The sequence below is a fragment of the Manacus candei genome, unplaced genomic scaffold, assembly GCF_025592945.1.
Source record: "Manacus candei isolate 608988 ecotype Guabito, Panama unplaced genomic scaffold, ASM2559294v1 h1tg000041l, whole genome shotgun sequence".
In the NCBI taxonomy this organism is placed as follows: domain Eukaryota; kingdom Metazoa; phylum Chordata; class Aves; order Passeriformes; family Pipridae; genus Manacus; species Manacus candei.
Genome location: NW_026138089.1, coordinates 5,409,685 through 5,433,041, shown reverse-complemented (window position 1 = coordinate 5,433,041; position 23,357 = coordinate 5,409,685). Strand labels below are relative to the sequence as shown.

Here is a 23,357-nt window from a genome sequence, read left to right as displayed (position 1 = left end):
GAGAAGAAGCTATAGAGGAAAATAACTGTCAGCTTTTTCTTGAGGAGTCCTTCCTGGCTATTACACTGCAGCATGGAAGTTGACTGTAGTAATGTATTAGGAAATTTAGGAAATAAGAAAGTCAAATTTTGTGTTTATACTTACTACATTTGTAATTCTTCAGCAGTCAAGGAACAATACTTTGGTGATGAACAGCAGCACTGATCTGATGTGACAAAGAAGCATTAACCTAGTTTATCCTGAAGCATAACACTTATTAATATTGTTAAGTAAAATATTTAACCCTGTGTATTATGTATGTAAACAACAGTATTTACTGCATAATTTATTTTGATTTTTTCTGAAATTACTTTTGCAAAACAAAAGAAATCTTGACAGTTAGAATATTGCCATACCCCCAGATTTTTGCTCAAAGTCTGACAAGTTCAGATTTCTCTTTTTCTTATTGTAAACAAACAAAAATACAAAGATACAGCTTTTGAAACAGAGACAAATGGTATGAACCGCTACTCCATACTACTCCATACTATCACAATATCACTAAGAAAACTTGGCTACTTAACAAATCTTTTAATCATCACTTTGGCAACACATTTATGTTCTCAGCTAATTTTACACCTAATCCTTTCAAAAATGTGCTTTATTAAAGTAGCCAGTAATTTCATACCAAATTTTTTAAAAAGTTATTTCTATCACCCACCCACCCAAAAATCAGAAGGCTGCATTTTTATGTATTTATATTGTTCAACAATAAAAATATTTTTATCTAAAAATAAGTAACAATATTTTCTTTTAGCTACCTGGAAGTCACATGTAAAGACATAAAATTGTGATGAGACTGTGTTTAAAACATGACTTACCAAGTTGGCTTATTTTTACTTTGTTTGTTAAACTGCTTATATTCTCCCTCTCTGCCAGTTTCATTATGAAGTTGCAGTGTATACTATAATGAGAAGAAAAAGCTTCAGACTCAAGAAACAGAGCTGGCTCATCTTTAAAACACATGAAACTAACATCAAATAATAAGTGAAAGCACATTAGCCCAAATGCTAAAGGTGAAAGCACATTTTTCCTAAGCCCTGTCAGATTTGGGCATATTTGTAATGCAATAAATCACTATGGCAGGCTAATTAGAAGAGTAATACATCATTTTGTGTCAGCTTATTATCCCTTATCTCTACAGACACTGTTGATTCTTAAAAATGGGATCCTCCCTAATCAATGTTAGCTGTTAAAGAGTTGATAATTTTGTAAAGATAATAATGTAGTCATAAAGATTGCATTGTATTCACAAGTTCTGGAAATCTGGTGCTCCCAGTTATTACAGGGTTCAGCTAATACTGAGATGCAGAATATGCCACACAAGCCTGTGCTTTAGCAGAAGATTAATGAAAGCAACACAGTTTGGTTAAAAAAAACCAACAGACTCTAAAAAGTTTTTTAAAAATCACTATTGCTAGGAGAATAATGAAATCAGAATTTGTTAACCTACAAATATTTCTTCAGCCTGTTTCTCAAGCTTAAATTCCTAGAAAGATTGTTTTTTCTTCTGTTACAGAGCCATGCATACTGCATATATCACAAGACAATATATGAGCTTTTAAATATTTAATCTTTAAAAATTTAATAACAAACCTCTGGTTTTCTGCGCTGCATTCCATAACAGAGGACTGTAATGACAAATGATAACAGACAAAAGTTGTTTTATCAGGAGAAAGCAGGAGTGATACTTTGTCAGAAGTAAGTTGGAAAAAAGTTTTCCGAACAGTAACAACAATCAGTAGTCTTACCTCACTTACTGCTTGCAAGGTTTTGTTGAACTCTGAAATGCTTTAAAATAAAATGTTACCATTATGGAGGATTTTTAGTTATGCTTCTAAAAACAATTACAACATTATAATAAAAAAATAAATTACACAGAAATAAGATATTTTTGCAGTTGATCAGTGATTTTTTAAAGTCATGCCGGTTCTAATACTGTAAAACCACTTTTCAAAGCATTAAACATTTTAAAAGTCAACTACACAAACCTCTGTCATCATATTTTAACATGAACCCATTATAAAAGTTATTTAAAAGAGAAGAAGATAGATCTTAATGTTGCCTTTTGGCAAGCAAGCATTTGGAACAGAATTCTAAATCTATGCTCAAAGCCATAGAAATAGAATGAGTAAGAAATATGGATTTATTCTACAAACAAGATCTGTTGGCCAATTACATCTTTCTGATTTTCGGGGCAAGTTTTGGAAGTAGCAGTAAATATTCATTCATTCAAACCCCTCCTTACAAAGACTGTGAAAGAAAAAGCTACACCAAAATAAAAACATAGATATGACTTCAAGAATATTTATAAGAGAACATGCAGCTGTGAAAGTTCTCTTCATAACTTCCTACCAGACAGACCTATCCTGAAATTATACAAACCATTTATTTATGGAGAGCAGCAGCCAGACTGGAATTCTCAACAAGCACAACTCATGTTCTCAGGTGGTGTTATTATTATTGTTATTATTACTATTATTATTACTACTATTACTAAGATCAGTAGCATATAAACAAGAAGGACTTCAGGCCTTGTTGAGCCCCAAGGAACCAGAAGAACCTAAAAGTAAATCAGTAAGTGTACCATTTTTTAAAAGAACTCCAGTGGTACATAAACTAAGACTATTCTAACCAATATGAGCTTTATGTTAAAGAGCAGTAACTTACAACTCCAGACATTTTTAAAGTGCAGTCTGCTCAACACATGGTAGGTCTCACTTCATCTTTTTCAAATATAACAAAGATTTCAATCCTTATTCAAAATTACTTACCTCAATTCTTGGGGGGCAGATGCTGGAATTGCAATTAATTTTCTAATTTGACTGCTGGTGGTTATGTTATTAATCTGTTAGAAAGAAAGATTCCAATGGTAAGTACAACTTTTAGCCTTTAGTAACTTTTAGCCTTAAAAGAAAAATGTGCATTTCACACATTTTAATAGGCTGAAATTACAAATATAAGAAATGTGTTTCCTCATGAGTACACTGCAACAAATATTTATCATAGCATTGTTGTCACAACTTATGAAAGGAATTGTTGATCTAGTATAGAGCAAAAAATAAGATCTGATTTTTGAAAGATATGGGCAATACAATAGTGAATCCACCATATCTCATATTGGAAAAAGAGGAATTTGGCTTAGTTTGCAACAAAGACAGCTTAGACCAGACACTGGTCTAACTTTGTAACTATAAGTGCAACAATGTGACAAGCTCCATAACAGACATAAGTAACAGAGGGCAGAATACTGGGAGTAAGAAGTCATGAACTGAGGTGAAAGACATGATAGAACTGAGCTAAATATATATTGTATAGCATTAGGGCCTGGGGATACACTAAGGTTTATCTAAAGATCCTTTACAGATCTGCTTCCTATGCTCTTCTGCTTACCACCATTACTAGTTATTTTAACATTTCATGCAAACAGTAAACACCATGAGGAAAAGCATCATCTAACATACATGCTATTGGCTTTACCTAAGAAATAATATCCTAAAGAATAAAAGAGTTTCAAGAGATGTACACCAGTTTTTCTAGTAGCTGTAGGCATCATGTTAATACCCTAGGACAGTTTCAGGGCACTATCACCGCTGAAACACAACGCAGTGTAGGGGTGGCCTTTGCCAGGGGTATATCCCTGCTCAAACTCAGTGCTCCATCTATATGGTCCCTGCTTTCCATGATACTGTCTTCTTAAACCTCTGTTGTCTTGTGTAAGTGGACACACTCATGTCACATAGGCCTATTGCAAAATAAATAACTGATTAACCACGTGCCAAAAAGCATAGAAAGATTATGCAAAAGCATAATCAAAAATATGCAAAAAAGCATAAAACTATTTATGAGAGTCTCAACATGTATTATTTCCAGGGCGCAATCTAATTTTAATTATGCCCACACTGTTGCCATCTAATGATGCTTGCCTTCTAAAGGCAGGTGCCTAAATTAATCTCGAAATGAAGATCCTGTATGCCAAAGTATAGATTCTTAATCAGGCAGTTCCTCTCTCCAGATTTCCCATGGCTTCCCCCTCTTTCAGTGGCTGTACAAAGAATACAGGAAATTCCTTACTGTAGGAAGTTTACTTAGATGGAATTCTAAAATTTAGTTGCAAAGCAGCTGTTTAAGAGAGAATAGATCCATCCACTGCAAATAGTACCTTGTACTGCAAACACAATAAGAATCATGTAAAGGTAAGAGTATCTTAAGTGTAGACAAAGAATTTAATTTCAACCTTCTGTACAATAAAGTTTTAAAAGAAAGAATACTTACAATTTCTACACTTAGTGACGTATTACTTTCTTCACTTGCCTTAAGTTTTACCTTGCCCACATAGAACACTAAAACCAAAAGCAAAAAGAGTTAAGAAAATCAATGCTAAAACACATGATGTAAACTTGAGAATTTAAAAATTTACTGTCTTGTGTTACAATATAAGGGAAATAAGAACTAGCTTCTATATTTTTGCAGCTGTTCTTCCATCTCTTCACTTACTATTTCAACAAATTAACTAGTCAAATAGCTATTTATTTTCTGTATATTTAATTTTGTTGGCTGTCCCTAAATTCCTTCTAGCAATTCTTTTCCCCAAAACAGAAAAACTGCACTGTACATTACTATTAATGCGACTCCAACTCCCACAGTGAGAATAAAAAGTGTGGATAAAGGCAAAGTGATACTTTAAAAATCACTCTCTTGGGAATTAAAGAACTTTCAGGATACCATAGTTCAAACCATCACTCAACAGTCCTTGAGAGCTCATAGGCCAATTCTGGAGAAAAAGAGGAACTCCTACAACACTTTCTTTCTGCATCCACACATTAAGTGCAGACTATAGAGAAAAAGCAGTAAACAGGAATGCATATATGACATCACCCAAATCATGTAGGAGTTGACTGTGTCAAACACTAGGGAAAATTTACAAGAAGGGGGGGCACAGGGTCTAATCCATAAAGCACTCAGCGTATGGCTACTTGGCAGAAGTGACTTCATTTTCTTAAGTATGTCTCATAGAAGCTGTTCATCTTTTACTATTTTTTTTAGTACACACAAAGGGAATATGACTGCCATTTCCATTTGCCTTTGTCTGTTCTGTCACATGACACTTTTAAAATAAAAGTAGGCTCTTAAAATAATTCTCCTAAACAGTATTTCAACTTCTATTCCTGACAGAGTTAGACTCAGTGTGGCAGACATTAGCATCTACCATAGCATAGTAGTTTCTATTTTTCTCAGGTTTGTAATTCTTATCTGCAATTGTGTGTGATAAGAAAACAAGAATCAGAAATAATAGACTACATGTTCCTGTAAAAGAAAAAAAACCCACATTTGGTATTTTTAGAAATTATACAAAATCTCTCTAAATTCACAAGAAAATTTATTACAGACCTAGCTTTTACATGGGAACTAAAAGTTGCTTCATTATTCAGAATATAAAATAATTGGACATATTTTCTGTAAGAATAAAAGGGAAAAGAAAACCACTAACCTGAATAATTACAGGCATGTGTTATGTTGCATACAATGGTTTCGCCTGCTGTAGGTTTTTTTGGAAGAGGAAAAAAACAACTAATGAGTAAAAAAGTTGAACATAAATCCAATATTGACACACACATTTACAATCATTTAATGTTTTAAATGTAAATGTCTTTACCTTTTAGAAAATTTGACATACTAGGTTTCATTCCTTTAGAGCACTTACCAAGACATTTTTCAAGACTTGGTATTCAGAAACATGCTGGCTTTGACTAATTAATTTTGAATAATTTTCTGTAACAGTTTCCACAAAAGACTTACATGCAAGTGGTCTCATTTTTTTTCATTTTTTTTTTTATTTTTTAAATCCAAATAGAAACAGAAATCAACATATTAATAAGCTCTTCAAATATCAGAGAATTCAATCACTAGGCAGCACATTTTCTGATTGTGAGGATCCTGCTATGGCTACTTATGATAGTATGAAGTTAAAACTGTTTACCTGCCAGAATTCAACTATGATGATAACAAACACATATGCTCTCATCTAGTAGAATGTGTCTTTGTTTAGTTACAGCAGCCTTTTGACTGCTCCATAATTTCCATATTTTTAATACTACCTAGGCTGCTAAGAAATAACACAGATCCTAAATCAAGGGTACTGTAAACAGATGACTCTGTTGTATAATATCAAAATAAAGGACCAGAAAGTTATTTGTATCCAAGATAAAACTCCCACACTTTTTTATAAAAGCAACATGGTAGCAAACTTTCCTTACTTAAGCAGACAGATTGGCCCCCACTAATGGGAAAACAAATGCTTTCTTCTCTGCTGTTATCATTAGTTAATACCAAATGAGATGGGAATTTTTTTTGACACTTCTTCTGTTGTACAAACATCTAACTGTTAAAATTTGATGCTTCATCAATTTTGTCACCATCAATAAACAACCATCAGAGGATATGAATTGTAAGCTGGTGGTAATATTCAAATTACTAGAAAAAAATAGTTTTTCAGACAGCAGTGTAGAGTCCAATAAATTTGATGGTTGGACCTGATGATCTTAGAGGTCTTTTCCAACCCTAATGATTCTATGATCCTAAATTTACTGTTCCTTGTGTTGGCAGTTGGCAATGAAATAGTTACAAAACTTGTATCAGCTCCAAGCCAGTTCCTCTTTCACTTGCACTAATTCAGGGTAAATACATTCTAGTGGGTCTACCTGGCTCCTACAAGGATAATCAAAAAATTAAATTCAGTCTACTCCTGGTCCTACTTTTCCTGCCCTGAGGTCAAACATCATGACTTTATTCAGTTTGCTTCTTTCTACTAAAAAGCATGAGGATTTTTTTTTTAAGCAAACGTGGTCCGAGATTGTGGTTCTTACATCTTTGTGGTAACCTGCTGATTTGACTTACAAAATAACCAAACTCTTCTATATGCAGCCATCTAGACAAGCATTCTAGAATTAGTCCTTCTGCCAGACTGGAGTTCAACGTGAAGTAAGGCAGACTGGTAATATGACACACCACAACACCAAGAAAAAAGATCCTATTAAAAATATTTGGGAGCAGACTTGCTGAACTCAATGCAAACCGAAATTTTGAGAAGCACAAAAGAAGAGCAGTGGTGATACATGAATCCTACCTGGTGCTGTGGTGGAGTAATAATCAGTGATTCGAAGAGTTTCTGTTAAAAAAAAAAGAAAAGAAAAAAGGTTTAAAGTTTTCACATTTTAACTGCAAAAGTCTATGAAATACATGTCACAAAAATAAGCTTTCTTATTTTTACTTTGGACTCCATCTTCCTAGGAGAAGTGTAAATATATGACGATTTATAAGGGGATTAAGTTACTTGCAGCATGAGAAATACAAAAGCAGCAATCAGAGTAAGATCCATCCAATCACTTGTTTATATTCCAATAAAAAAAAAGTGACTCCAGATTCCCTATTATTCAGAGGAGAAAGCAGTGTTTTTACAGTGTGATTCCCATTTATCCCATTTTACATGGGCTCTTCAGCCTAAATTGAATGATGTTCTAAAAATGTGTCTTTTCATCAGCAATGAAGAGTAGCAGGATCTCTAGCTCACATCACAGGCATGGAGGAACCTGTATTGACATGGGATGAACCTGCTCCTTGTTTCCAAATGCAAAAATCAGGAAAGAAAGGGGTAGCAAGTTCTTCTGACTGAGTCTTTACTGATCCTATTTGGCAACTCATTGCAAGAACATATATAAGTGTCTCTAAGGAATGGAGTGCACATTTTACTTCTGAAAAATACTTTAAATAGTCAGAAAGCATAGAAAACACTCTATCTGTAGATATATCAAAAAACTATATGCTTGCTAAAAAATAAATACGTCCAATTTGGGCTTTGGGAAGCCATCTTGAACAAAAAAGAAAGGTCAACAGTTCAGTGTCAGTTAAATGCACCTCAGAGCCCTACCCATGTGGACTTAAAATACAGATTGCAGATAAAGACAAATTTAAAGATCGTGTAAGAAAATAATTCGGACTAAACAAATCCCAGTTATTTAAAAAAACAAAAAACAAAAACATGCATGCAACAAACATCTCCCTTGAAACCTTACTCTCTTCATGCAAATTCTCACCTGCACTTTGTGTAGTCTCCTCTGAAGACATATCTGAAGTAGAAAAATGTAAAACAGTAAAATCAATAAAAATGTAAAAAAGCCAAAAATGCTAAATCTAACAAAATCTAAGAATCATTAATAACATCTTGCCTGAAGGATTAATAGGATAGGTGACAAAAGTAACAATAGAGGATTCTGGGGGAAAAAAAGATAAAGAAGTAAAAAATTGTATTAATAAAGTATTTTAGGTCTATGAATTTTTGAGAAAAAAAGATCAAGTATGCATAATGTTGAACCCAAACTGAATATTATTTATCTAAGTTTCATTTTAAGAACAAAACAAAGCTTGTTAAGGATGTTCACATTATTTCAATACCATAACTGAAATAATGATCATATTATTTAAAAAACCTGAACAGAAAACAGTTGATAATCGAAAAGTTCCTTTTATTGGTTTTATTCCTTTAGAAGATGCAGATGAATTTTGCATATCCAATTGCAACAACTGCTTAATTTCAAGGGCCTTTTCCTGCATGAACTCACAACATTCATAAGCAGAGATGACACATTGGTTTTGGCAAACCGTTTCTCTGACAACACTATTTTTGTCAGTTACCATACATAAATAAAATAATGATGCAAAGTTTTTTCAGCTACATCAAAAGAAAGGGAAAAAAAATTAAGACAATAGAAAAAATTTACAGAAGGATGTGCTAAGTGAGCATACCTTAAGTGTCAGCATAGAAACACAAAATGGTTAGAGGACCACCTTGTATCACTCCAATATGACAGTGACTTTTTTTACATGGGCCAGAGCAGCTTCACGACAGAAGAACTTTATACTATCCAAACTTGGTTACTAAAAGCATCACTGTCATTAGAAGAAGTAAATAAAGACAAGTTGGTGCCTCTGCATAGATAGTTGCATATCAAGGGAAAAAAAAAGCAATCTACTGCATTTCTATACAAAAGAGAAAAGTAACTTTTCTTTCTGATACATTTACTTCAACTAGGCTAGCTATTCTGAGCATTTTCAATAGTGCCCTCAATTCCATAGGCAGTGTAAATGCTAATCCTATTTGGTTCTTAAGTAAAAACACTGAAGACAACTAATTTTCTAATGCAACTAACATGCAGTCAAAGCATGAGGAATTGGAGTGAAAACTAAGTGCTGCTTTCATCTGTATTATTTGGCTTGGTATATATTACAACAAATATTGAATTAGTTGCAGTTGCTAAAGATGAAGCATAGCCAAAGAAAGACTGTATCTGTAAAAGAACAAAATAATATGTGTTTCTGCCTACTATTTTTTCTATCCAGAGTACTATATGTACTATACATTAACCAAGAAAGCAACTGGCTTTCACGTACAAGGTAAGCTATTTCATTACAAAATAGAATGAAACAATTAATTTTCTCTTCAAAAAATAAACAATGAAAACACTGAATGTTGGAACTCATATTAAAACTTTTCTGTATTACCTCAGATAAAACCAGAAGATTTATCTAACAGGAAATAAAAAACATTGCAGAAATTAGTGAAGTCCTGATTTTCTTACCAGAAATGGTTGTTGCAGCTGATTCTCCTGAATCTACAGATTTTGTTTCAGATTTAAAAAAAAAAAGAGGGGGGGAAAAAAGACCGTTATAACACACATGATCATCCTCAGCAGCCTTTTATGTTATCAAAAGTTTACTGCATTCACCAGAAGAGGGCCAACACCTGCTTTTTCAGAATGACACTTCCAGGTTGTCAAAAAGGCAGATGTAACAATCTCTGATTATTAAAAAATTACAGTTTTTATTAATTAAAATAGACTTTGATGCAAAATTATTTCTTTTCAAGAAATACTGGACAATTTGCATTGTATAATATTAAGAAACTAAAGATCATTGACCCAAGATATATGCCACACTAGCCTGAAAGCCACATGCCTGTCCTGTCTTGCTGATTCTGGGAATGGGAATCAAGCATACACAAGAAGATGGCTGCAGTTGGGTATGAAGAACTCCTCTCAGACTTTGTATAATAACAGTGAGACTTGCCACCTCAAATTTATCCCATACATATCTGTTCTCTTTTCTATCCTACAAAAAAGCAGCATTAAAAAACCCCTGATTTCAAGTTTGAACCTCTGGTCTTAATAGGAACCAGCCAACTATTTATATAGCAAACACTGGCCACTAGATTTTTTATATTGTTACAGTCAGTGTTTTGATCAAAAATAAATTAGGAAATTTGATATCTGACTCACATAGCCACTTGAAAGTTAGCCCTTTCAGTCACTGAGTGGTTTTTGATAGTGTCACAGACAAGTCAAGGCACAGTTATCACAGAAATATAATCCAAAGAACAGCTGGATGCAAATATGAAGGACTATATACTTAAGGTATTTCAACATCTTCTCTCAAAGTTCAAAAGTCATCCTATAACGTTGCTTACAACACACTGATTATAGTGTAAAGTCTTTCCTTCTTCTGTAGAAGACTTAAATCACAGATACCAAAAGTTTCTGAGTAAAACCATATTGGTTTTTTGATTAAAAATGGTAAACAAGGAGTTTCTGAAATGTTAATCACTCATGATTACTTGCTCACACTGTATTTTCTCTGGAAAATTACTGCTGCCATTTGCACCATGAAACTGGCTAATAAACCACCAGGATTATATGGATAATCGATTTAAAATATTTGCATATGCACAGCTATCTCCATGAATTAAAAAGTAACAGCAGCAGCAATCTTCCTACACACTTTCTAAAACAGAACAATGGGGAAAAAACCCACAGAACCCAAATATACCTGTTATCTGTTTTCTGCCAGGCAACGTAGCAGTAGTTTCAACTGCAAAGGAAGAAGATCTTTTAGGAGCAGAAGCTGTTATATGTATTTATACACACACATATATATACATATAGTTTTTTAAACACAACCATTTTAGATGTGCTACTCACCTCAGTTCAAGCTGGTTTGCAAAACTACTTTGCATCCATTGAGAAATATGTGTCAAGTCTTTCTGAAGTTGTAAATTGAACTGGTTTTTTTTACTCGGTTTATCACTTTTATACTTATAAAAATACAGATTAGGCCATGAGCTTTCCCACTACCCTTCCATTGCCAGTGTTTTTAGAAAGCTGTTCAGCACATTTACTTGAGCAAAGATGAAGCAGACTGAAACAGCAGCAACCAAAATGTAACAAGTACAGACAACTGTGCTTTCCCATGGTTATTTTTGTAAAAATGGGGAAAATTAATGCTGATGAATTATTCAAAAAATGAAATTTTATTAATACAAAGAGAATTGGAGAAATTAAACAGCAACAAAAGAAAGCAGGAGGCACCAGATTTGGGTAAGAAGGGTTGCCTTATTCTGTACATCTTGACAAATTACATGAGGTGTACTTTGAGAATGTACTAACATCATGATGCGCATATACATCATAAAGACGCTCACGTGTCCAAGAGCTGCACCACCAAAGAACATCTAAACAATGAGCAGACAGATCAGGCTGCCAGAAAGGAAGTGGTTCAGGTGAACGTGGACTGGGAATGAAAAGGTGTTTCGAGCTCAACAGGCTCAGGAAACATGTCCCTAGTGATGCCTTAAGGTACTTTTAGTTTTTTGATTTTTCTAATTTTTATAAGTTTTATAAGTAGCTATATAGCAGAAGTAGACTTTAGAAACAGCAGCATTTATTCTTTTACCCTTTCCCTTACCCTTAGCATAGTAACTACACACATTCTTCAACCCTTTTCCCCCAGTTCCCCATATCAATACGCCCGAATTCCATTAAAATGTTTAGTCTCTTGTCAAGATAGGCCTATTCTGTTTAAAGAACACTTGTACTCTGGCCTAAACCACAGAGTACACTCAAGAACTGGGTAACCGTGTGCTCTTTGTGCTCTGAAGAAGACCAAGTGATGAAGTAGGTGGTCTTGAAAAGACCCCAGCCCCAATTCCCTACGGGCAGGCTGGGGGTGGACCAGGGCAAAAGCCAGAGGGTGGAAAAACCTGGGATTGGACAAACAATATTATAAATTGTAAGCACCTGAGGCAGAGGGGCGTGCGCATTTTGTAACTTCTGTGCCTTGGAGGCACGATTAAATCTCATCTCTAATTAAATTGCTCTGGAGTTTTTTTTCCTCAGCTCTTTTAGGCATCGCTAGGGATTCCCAGAGAGAGATGCCATATAGAGATGGGCTCCTGATAAAGGTGTAGATTTGACAATCAAAGCTATGACACAGCTACTCATGAATGTGAAACGTGCTGTAATCAAGTAAGCCAAATGAGTAAAATCCCCCGGGAATAGAAGATGGTGTCTGGGCTATCAATGATGAGGCCTAGCAGATCAATTAAATCCCACCACTGCTGCAAGCCTGCCACAAGGCAAGTGCCATGTGCTTCCTGTGGTGGAGAAAACTAGCACATGGCTACAAATGTTCACTGCAGCCTGTGTCACCACTCAAAATATCACCCTGGGCCTTGAAAAACATGTGGCAACACACCATCCCATACAGGAAGACCTTTAAGATACAATAATGACTTTAAATAATATGTAGAACTGAAGGAGTAGCCAGATAAAACTCTTGTGTGTTGTTTAAATAGGTAAATAGTTTTTTTAAGGTAGAATGGGGTGAATAAAAATAATTGAGTCAATTCTACATGAAGAAGTGAATTTCTGGCTAGAGAAGAAAGTATCCTTCCACAGGTGGGCAAATTGATCTTCCTACTACAGAAAGTGAATTGCATCTCCAAAACTTTACCTGTTACTGGTCCTGTCTCACTAGTGGTTAGCACCTTGTGTAAAAGCCCTTATCTCCAACAAAAAGGCCCTTGAGGAAATTCAGTTCTCAAAAGGAACCCATCTCTCAAATGCCCAGAATTTCACAGCAAACACCACCACACTGCTTCTTCTGCCCACCAAAAAAATAAGTTTTGCCCAGGAAATCTGACCTTAAGATCTTTCTCACATAACCTTGTGGATTCAGTGTAGACATAGTCTTGCTGTATGCAAACTGTATTTCACATCCTCCATATCCCTTCAATTTGCTTTGTGAATTTTTGAGAACACAAGTAGTACCCTGAGGCAGGTAAGAAAATTGCCCACTAACATAGTTAGTATTGTAGGTTAGTAAGAAGACAGTGAACTCTAAAAATGCCAAATGCTTTTAATAACAGATCTAGCAGTACAGGGAGTAAAATATGCTAAACACAAACCATGAACATGGAGTTGACAAATACAGCCAGTGATGATGGCACATATAATCTGAGGGGCACTTTTTTCTGGACAAAAACCTAACCATTACTTCTCTTACAGCACAATATTCACATGCCTAGAGTTGATAGAAATTATTCATGACACTTGTCCTTGATCAAGGTGCAGAATTAAGTTCACTAACCAAGTCTTTCATCAGAATCACCTTATCATATATTACTAAATATCACATTTGTTAACCCTCCTCCTTTGCTGTGTTTAAGAACTAGAAAAGAAAATTAATAAGGTTTATTTGGAGAACAATTAAAGTTCAATCCAAAATAACTCTAAAGTTGACATGAAAAAAGGGAAGTAAAATAACTCAAGGTGTGCTAGTTACAAGCCAAGAGAAAATATATTTCCCTTATGTTGTTTACTGTTGATAAGAGCAAGAAAATCCACACGTATATGAAACATCCATTTATTTGCTCTGTGGATTTTTATTTGCAACATTGTTAGTTCAGGATCATCAAATCAATATACCTAACATATCCTATGCCAAAACATGACATCATATATTCTAGTAATACTTTGCTACATTTTCTCTAATAGAAAACATTCCTGAGAATTCAAACAGCAAATAAATAGGCAAAAAATTTCAGTATTATTCTTTGCTTTTGATGCAAAGGACATAGAACAGAACCCCACAAGAACTGTTTGCTTTCTTTTCTGAGGGAAAAGGCAACTCCCTTACATGAGATAAGCACCAGTTTCTGTTACTAATATGCATCATTAGAAGTAGAAGTAGCAAGTCCCTTACTGTCTTCATATCACTTTGTACTGTTCTGACACAAATAGCTACAGGCTAAGCCAAGACTTGAGAAACCCCTTTGTGTAGGCAGAGGAAACTGTTCCACTGGTATGAAACCTTTTAGCCAACCATAACTCCATAGCACAGCTGCAAAAATTGTCCCAACCTTCATTTCCCTTTCATTTTTCACAGTGACTTTGTATGACAGTGGGAACCACTGTAACTTTAGCATCTTCCATCTGGTAGATTAAACCCACTAGTAAAAGTACTTAAGGCTTGGTGCACAAACAGATGTAGCTCTGAGAGAGACCAGCATCTGACCTTAACTAAAAAACAGCCTTGTGCTTACAGCATTCCTTAGCATGACAGCTCTTAATTCTTAAGCAACTGGCTCTTTTAGGGTGTGATGGTCCCTACACGTCCTGCTAAAGCTGTTCCACCAAGCAACACAGAACTGAAAAATCAATTCAGCCAAAGGGAAAGAAAGGCAGAAGGAGGCTTTGTAACACAATGGTCAAGATGAGACAGATGGTTCTGGACCCTGCACCAAAGGCACTATCACTCATAACATGCTATTTTTTCAGAAACTCAGACACAACATACAGAAAAAAATCCCTTAAGGCACGAAGGGTGTCCGCTGTTCTACCTCCAACTGGAAGAATTAAAAAAATCCTTTTCTTCTCCCTACCTCCAATCTAACTTATGAGCAGTACGCTCTTTCTTAAATGTTTTGGAAAGGCCAACACCCTTTCTGATTCACCTGTCTTCAGGCAACCGGCTCTGCCAGCAGCAGTTCAGTTTTTCCAGGGCGGAGAAGTGAGAAGCAGCTGGAACCTGGCTGCCGATAACACTTCATGCAAGAAGTGAATTACTGGCAGTTGTTTTTGTCCCCCTGTCTCAGGGGAACAGTGTTGCTGCTGACTAATCCTGTTTTACCTAACACTTCTTGATCTCTTTTAAACTTCTACAGAAAGCATCCTTTGAGCAAGCTGAGACAACAACTACACGGCTTTCTTAGGAGGAGAAAAAGAGTCTGAGCTGTAGTGAACTAGAGCTCTACATGGACTTGGCTGTTAGATAACCATGACCCTACGTTGCTAATAAGATCAGTTTTGACTTACAGGTGCACATAAAAATACAAGGAAATACTTAAAAATTAGATTTTCTAAATAAGAAGTTACAGCAAAACCTTGAGTGCCTAAAGTTTTTTCACCAAAACTTCACCTGATTCAGGCAGGGGAATTGACTCCCACCAAAAATGCCAAAGTGGAAGTTTTTATTCCAGTTTTTATTATCACCTTCTGGTTTAAAAAACAAACAAAAAAAGTAAATAAAACCATTTTACATTGAAATGTCAATTCCACACTACATTTTTTAATTCTATACAAATCCTCTTCTACAAATTCTTACAGGCAATAGTTATTGGTATGTATTATAGCAATCACCAGTACTGTGCAGCAACTACTGTCTGTTTGCATTCAGTGAAATGAAAATGCCTGGCATTAATACGTTTCACAGGACTTGTCACAAAAGAACCTGAGAAGCTCAGATAGCAAAACTTCAAAATGGTGCTGCTCTAAAGTCCAGCTATTTACAGAAACAGGCACCAAAAATATGACATTCAATTCTCATATTCAAAATAAATCCATATTTTCTATTAAGATATTAGGTCCCTTTAACATTTGAAACCTTTAATGAATAAACATTCTGCCAAAATGAGCCATCCTGTCACACAAGGCATTAATAATAATAACACATAAAAATCCTCCCCAACTAACAGTTGTTAGTTAGTTGTACATGGTAGGATAGCCTACCTTGATTTTCTATGTAAGTTAGATTTTGAGGCACACTGTATATAAACTTCTAGGACAAAACTTATGGACAATCTTCATTTTATGGTTTGGTGCCCCTCATGACACCTCATATCTGCTCTGACTCCCTGTGGTGGAAAGGATGAATTATCAGTGACCATTGGACAGAAAAATATGTAAGAAAACAATGACAGTGCTTTTTCACATCAAGGTCTGTCACTTGGGCCAGTTTTAGTATCCTTAACAGAATATTTAGGCACAATTACTTTTAACTCAACTTTCATGTTACATGGTTTTTAGGAAATCAGATTATAAATATAGTTTTTATCTGTTTGTAGAAAGCTGTACATTAGATACTGAGGTGGATCAAATCACCTATTCTCCAGCAAGTTGATTTCCAAAAAGCCATTTCCTTTGATATCACAGAAGGGGAAGGGAACAAGAGCAAAGAAAGAGCAGGTTAAACATGCAGTCTGTTAATAGGTACAAAGTAGAGTGGTACATGACTCATCAAAAAGGCACTCCAGAGTGAGGTACTTTTTTCCCATCACATTTACTTCCTTCAAGAGCTTCTAGAGGTTTCTGTGGTATTCTGTCCTTACGGTTTTAGAAAGAAAATTGTATTGGGGCAAATAATCTACTTTTTCATCTTCTGCTTTCATGATCCGCTAAGTAAACATAATAATATGACCCAAAATTTGGTAACCAACAGGCTGGGATACAGACTGGATGAGTGACAGCTTCATTTCCATTTTCTGTCTGAGGACATAAAGCCTTGGGACTCCACCCTCCCATCCAAGAAGGGTGATCCTGTCATCAGATGGGCACACAGACTGGGAAATCTTTAAAGGGAATTATATGAACCTAAAACATACCTCCTACTGCTCACACCTGCAGACTAGAACAACAGCCCAAACTGAAGTGTTCCTCTTCCTTGAGAATGCAAAGGCAAAACAGTCCCACAGGACACTGGTCACTTCCCATTTCTCCCGTCCACATTAAATGCTTTGTTCAGAAGCCTGGAAACCTCTTCCAGAAACACCAGTAGCAGGCTCAGCAATATTGAGAGTGAAAAGGGTACATGAAAAAGAGGGGGCAATATCTTAATCTTGAAGGTTGGACAAGACAGTTTACAAAAATCTAAAATGCCACAGTATAGTCTGAATTTTAGTTATTAAAAAAAACAAAGGCAACCAAAAGCAACAGGCACTGGACTCCTGCTAAAACCTAGAGCACCAATATCACAAATGAGATGACAGGGCTTTACTGCCAGTGATACTATTTACAGTTATGCCAAAAATAATCTGTTTATTCATTGAAATTAGTTAAAGATATTCCATCATCTCTGTGCTCCTTGTATAAATGCACAGCTTAACAGTTTGGATATTTATATTTGGATTAAGAAAGTTACTGTTTAATGTGTAACTGAAATGATTAATGTTTAAACAGTACATTTCTTCCCACCGTGAAGTTATTATTAAAGGCAACTTGCAAATATCTCATGTGAAAATGACAACTGAAGAGCTGGGGCTCACAGGTGACTAAAATTTCTTTTCAAGGATTTAGCATTTTAAACTCACTTATTTTCTTGTGGGTCTGTTCTCTTGAATCACCCCGAACTTTAGATTGCTTAGTAGGCTTTTTTGTTGGATTATACAGAGACATTAGTGATACCATTCATATTCTCCACATTAAAGTATGTAGCTACAGAGGAATCATTCATCAAGGAACAAGATAGGGAAATTTCCCAAAGTTAGAATTTAGAATAGTAAGCACATCTTTCTTCACTTATATATTTTTAAATAACAGGAGATGACCTGTAAAGTGAGATACATTCAACCTGTGGCACTCTTTTCTCCGTATCACAGCTATTATGCTACTTGTCATTCTCAGCAAGAGGGGAATTATCAAAGGAACCTGAGGAATGTAAGTGGAAGGCCAGTGACGCACAATGTGCGTGGCCTCCTGCCCTCTTTGGCCCTACCTGCAGTTCTTACACCTGCCCAGCCTGCAAGGGCCACACCAAGCAGAGGAGAACCAGAAGACTGTGATCGGAAGAAGAAAGAATTTCATCTTCAACTCAGATCTAAAAGTTTGCTGTTGCTAAGTACCATTAGTCCAAGAAATGTGATCAGCCCTCATCACAAGCTGGGAAACAGCCAGGTATGACCCTTCTTGCAAATCTTCAGATGTATAAGATATGTAGCTACTGCAAAGGCAATCCCATCCACTTGGGAGTGAACTACTTGGTTAAAGCTGAGCATGCCTCCAAGTGCTAAGCATGTATGGAAATCTTACCAGAATCAGGATTTTGGTCCGTATTAGACCTCACATGGTTAAGAAAATATCAAATTAATTTCTGGTAATCTGAAAAACTACCATTAAAATAAATTATAAAACCTAAAGAAAAATCATCAAAAGAGACAAGAAAAAGAAAGGCAGGAAAAGGAGGTAAGGAAACATGAAATAATTATGTGATGTTAAGTTAAATTATGGTAGCCTTTGACTGATATTTTGCAAATAATTGTTTTATGTAGGCACAAAATGCCAACCAGGTCACAAAAAAAATTCTGAAACTTGTCCTCCGGCACAATTTTGACTGTAATGAACCACTTCCTTTTCACCTTTTGTGCCTATACAAGAGGCACAGTCCTTTCCCATGCTTTATGCCTTTGCCAGTTAAATTCTTTGCAGATGCAAAATCAGATCTTTCTGCAGACTTACTACTCAAAGTCTTTCTGTTTTAGCAAAAAACAGAGAAGCCTCCAAAATCAGGTAATTTTTACACAGGTGTTCAGAGGAATTTATTGAAAGAAATCATGTTATAAAACTAGCAGCATTATCAATTAAAATCGCCTGACACTGACTGTTAGATATTCCTACTGTAAATGCTTTGTTATCTATTGGACTAGCATTTGCTAAATACATGCTTTTCACAGGATGTCTTGGGGAGGGACAATCAGCTAAAATGCATCTATTACTGAAGAGAGGCAAATAAACTGTAAAAAAGCCCCAGTGAGCTTCTGTTTGAAAAGTATTTAATCTCCCAAGTTATCTGGAGGAGATAACTTATATTTGGCAGTAGAGATGGCCTCTGCACTGAAACAAACCCCTGTCAGCAGTTTCACTAAGAAGCAGAGCTTTGGAAACCATGCCTCTTACACACTCACTAGAGAGCTCTTGCAGACAGACAAAAGATTCCACAAGCCACTAAATCACGAATTCTAAAATCATTAATCTGTTGGGGCTGAAGTTGGGCATTGGCTAACCAAGCTGCCCTGTGATGCTCAAGGGAGCTCTATATTCAGGGCAGAAGGTGCTGGAACTGAAAACAAGGAGGTTGTCCTTTCTGTGTACCAGTGAAAGAGAATCAGGTGCTCCACTCTGCTCCACTCCGCTTCACTCCACATTACCCAGACATAGAATCATAGAATCATAGAATAGGTTGGGTTGGAAAAGACCTCCAAGGTCATCAAGTCCAACCCCTGATCCAACTCCAATTACTATATCATGGCTCTAAGAGCCACATCCAATCTCCTTTTAAAAACCTCCAGGGATGGTGAATCCACCACCTCTCTGGGTAGGCCGTTCCAATGCCTGATAACCCTCTCTGTAAAGAATTTCTTCCTAACATTAACCTAAACCTCCCCTGGCAGAGCTTGAGCCCATGTCCCCTTGTCCTATTGTTGGTTGCCTGAGAGAAGAGACCAACCCCCACCTGGCTATAACCTCCCTTCAGGTAGTTGAAGAGAGTGATGAGGTCGCCTCTAAGCCTTCTCTTCTCCAGACTAAACAACCCCAGCTCCCTCAGCCTCTCCTCATAGGACTTGTGCTCAAGTCCCTTCACCAGCCTCGTTGCTCTTCTCTGGACCCGACATATCTCTCTCAAGCTTTCTTTGTAGAAAACTTTTGTCTGGTAGCCAGAACATTCCCCCTTTCAGTCTTAGGACTGTATTCCTTCAAACATGGGCACACATGAATAAAAGAAAGACATCCTTTCTTCAGCTCCTTTTTCAAATCACACAACCCAACAAAGATGTGCTCCCAACTACAGCGTCAGGGTCAGCAGAGGCATTTCATTCCTTACAAATCAGTGCTAGGGGCATTCCCCATGAGTCCTGGTTGGTTGAACAGATTTCTTTCTCTCCCAGAAAAAGAAATCTGGTGATCTCATTTTAACGCCCTTACTAAGACACTTTGAATCTACCCAGTCAGGCAGTGGTTATAAGATTACATGGCTAAAAGATATTTTTTAATCTGTACAAAATAGATAAGTACAGTTTTTAAGGAAGACTAAGACCAGTGCCACAGTTTAACTGAATCATTGATGCTATACAAAAATCTTAGGATTTTTATATAATTGAGCCAGTCACCTTAAAATCTCTTAGGAGATAACATCATTTACTACAATTGATAAATTGGATCCCACTGAAACTTGATTCAAGTTTGTCTTTCTTGCCAACAGATAGGCTAGCAAGAGCTAAAAACAGGATTATTCTCTTGCTTGAACTCAATTTCTCTGAAAAAAAAAATCTTGGTTTGGTTTGATTTAAAGATTTTTTTATGGTTCTTTTTCAGGGCAGAGGGGAATTTTAAGAAATGTGTGAGAAATCATTTGGCCATTTTAATAAAGGAGTCATTACTCATAAAGAAGAAGCCTCCAGTAATTTTTACAGATGTAGACCATACCAGCTGAAGATGGTGTAATGTGCCAATGAAGCAGTAAAAAGTTACACTCATTGAAATTCTGGCCCAGCAAATGTGCACAGTGAGGACCACCAATGCTTTCCTCTGTGTTTATTCCCTGTACAGAAGGTGTGTAAATTAATTAAGATGACATTGATACATGCCCAAACAATCCAAGGAGTTTTGGTTGCATGCATCCTGCTCTCATATTACATGGACACAAAAGTTGAAGCAAGTTGAAAGTTTGTAAAGAACTGCTGCTATGCTTTTTCATTTGGATAAAAGCTAGCAAAAGCTGCAGGTCCTCACATGTTCTCATTAAGAATTTAGCTAGGAATGATTAGTAGACTGAGGCTTTGTAAAATCTGGAAGAGAAACTTTTGACTAAATCATTATTTCAAAAACAATGCAATGGTACTTACCACATGGCAAAGAGTTATCCTTTTCTACTGTGGTGGTATAGGTCCAATCCTCCTTTCTCCAGCCTATAACACCACTATCCTGGCAGTCCTCAGACTGTGTTATATTTGCCTTGTCCCACATTCTGAACATGTACAGTTCCCCAGTCATACCCTGGTTAGGTGATGCAGCTGCACCTCGCAGCTTTGAACAGCCAAGTAAGAACTGGCCTTTTCCAGGCAAATTAACTTTCCCCCTTAGTTTTTTGTTTAATATTTTTTTTCCATCTATGAACACCTTCATCTCCTCATTGTCACTTTTCCACTGGATACATATTTGGTTCCAAGTGTTTTCATGCAGTCTTGCTGTTTTATTGATTTGATTTCCAAACAACCATATGCTCAATTTGCCATGATCTCCCATAAGTCCAAGATCATACTTATTTGCAGAGCCATTGACGTGAGGTGTTTCTTGAGTGTATACATATGCTATCCATGGACTGTGTGATGAATACAGTTTGAGGTCCACACAGACAAGGAATTCTTTCAAGGGATGCAGAGAAATTCTTGATGACATAATCCAAGGATCTTCACATGCAGTCTTAAAGACAGCTTTATATCGCCCCAGGAAATCTTCCTGATCTAAATAAAGAAAAGGTGATTTGTAAAATTATTTAATTTTTAAAAGTATCTTTTATACCAATGTTATTCTTTCATATAGTACTGTTCCTAGGCATTTACGTAGGAGTTTTTAAAACAACACATTAGGAAATAACCTTGTAATCTACTCTTTTGGTGTATTTTGGGTTTTTTTGTGGTAGGGAAGAGACAATTTTGGAGGCAGTCAATAAATCCTAGCTGCTCATGAAAGCTTTGAAGCAAAACTCATGCACAAGACCAAGGATGACCATGTAGAACCGCCAAATTGTTTAGGTTGGAGAAGACCTCTAAGATCATCAAGTCCAACTGCAAGTCCAGCACTGCCAAGTCCACCACTAAACCATGTCCCTAAATGCCATATCTACATGTCTTTTGAACACCTTCAGGGATGGTAACTCAAAAACTTTCCTGCACAGCCTGGTACAATGCTTGACAACCCTTTCTGTGAAGAAATTTTTCCTAATATCCAACCTAAACCTCCCCTGGTGCAACTTGAGGCTGTTTGCTCTTGTCCTATCATTTGTGACCTGGGAGAAGAAGTAACTCCCACCTCACTACAACCTCCTTTCAGGCTGTGAGCGATTAGGTCTCCCCTCAGCCTTCTTTTCTCCAGGTGAAACAACCCCAGCTCCCTCAGATGCTCCTCATAAGACTTGTGCTCCATACCCTTCACCAGCTCCATTGCCCTTCTCTGCACACACTCCAGCAACTCAGAACACAAGATTTAAGGTGTGGTCTCACCAGCTCTGAGTACAAGGGAACAATCACTGTCCTGGTCCTGCTGGTCATACTTTTGCTGATACTGGCCAGGATGCCATTGGCCTTCTTGACCACCTGGGCACACTGCTGGCTCATGTCCAGCCAGCTGTTGATCAACACCCCAAGGTCCTTTTCTCTCAGGCAGTCTTCTAGACACTCTTCCCCAAGTCTGTATGTAGCACTGCCTGGGGTTGTTCTGACCCAAGTGCAGGGCCTGGCACTTGGCTTTGCTGAACCTCATACAACTGAGGCTTCATTCTGCTCCCCATCCCTCTCTTCCAGCTCAGGGTGCTGGGTATCCAGAGAGCAACTGGTCTTTCTAATAATGATTGAGGCAAAAAAGGCATGAAGGCACCAGCCTTTTCCTCATACTATGTCATTATGTTCCCCCCTTCATCCAATAAAGGCTGGTGATTCTCCTTAGCCCTTTGGTGGCTAATGTATTTATAGAAACATTTTTTATTGTCTTTTACAGCAGTGGCCAGATTAAGTTCTAGCTGAGTTTTGGCTCTTCTGATTTTCTCTCTGCATAATCTCATGACATCCTTGTAGTCCTCCCGAGTTTCCTGCCCCATTTTCCAAAGGTCATAAACTCTCCTTTTTTTCCTGAGTTCCAGCCAAAGGTCTCTGTTCAGCCAGGCTGGTTGCCTCCCCCTCTGGCTCATCTTTTAGCCTGCTCCTGCACCATTAAGATTTCCTTCCTGAAGAAGAATGTCCAGCCTTCCTGCGCTCCTTTGCCCTTCAGGACTGTCTCCCAAGGGCCGACTTCTCCAAAAACCAAAAACTCTTTCCTTTTTGAGATCAATCTGCCCAAGACACCCTTCAACCACCACATCATGCACTAGTCCTTCTCTGTTCACAAACAACAGAGGTCCAGCATGTCCAGCGGGGCACCTTCCCTAGTTGGCTCCCTCACCAACTG

At 36.8% G+C, this 23,357-nt stretch overlaps 1 protein-coding gene across 7 annotated transcripts in view; it reads right to left on the bottom strand.

The window, feature by feature from the left end:
* ADGRG2 (adhesion G protein-coupled receptor G2) overlaps positions 1-23,357 on the bottom strand; it is a 64,741-nt gene that overhangs the window by 22,950 nt on the left and 18,434 nt on the right. For all 7 annotated transcript variants that reach the window (XM_051795120.1, XM_051795119.1, XM_051795113.1 and 4 more), the window contains 12 exons: positions 21,041-21,658; positions 10,918-10,959; positions 9,675-9,707; positions 8,133-8,165; positions 7,166-7,207; positions 5,531-5,578; positions 4,315-4,382; positions 2,814-2,887; positions 1,791-1,830; positions 1,636-1,670; positions 861-943; positions 145-205 (listed from right to left, as the gene is read on the bottom strand). In XM_051795120.1, coding sequence (XP_051651080.1) covers positions 145-205; positions 861-943; positions 1,636-1,670; positions 1,791-1,830; positions 2,814-2,887; positions 4,315-4,382; positions 5,531-5,578; positions 7,166-7,207; positions 8,133-8,165; positions 9,675-9,707; positions 10,918-10,959; positions 21,041-21,658 — 1,177 coding nt within the window. The remainder of the gene's footprint in view (positions 1-144; positions 206-860; positions 944-1,635; positions 1,671-1,790; positions 1,831-2,813; positions 2,888-4,314; positions 4,383-5,530; positions 5,579-7,165; positions 7,208-8,132; positions 8,166-9,674; positions 9,708-10,917; positions 10,960-21,040; positions 21,659-23,357) is intronic.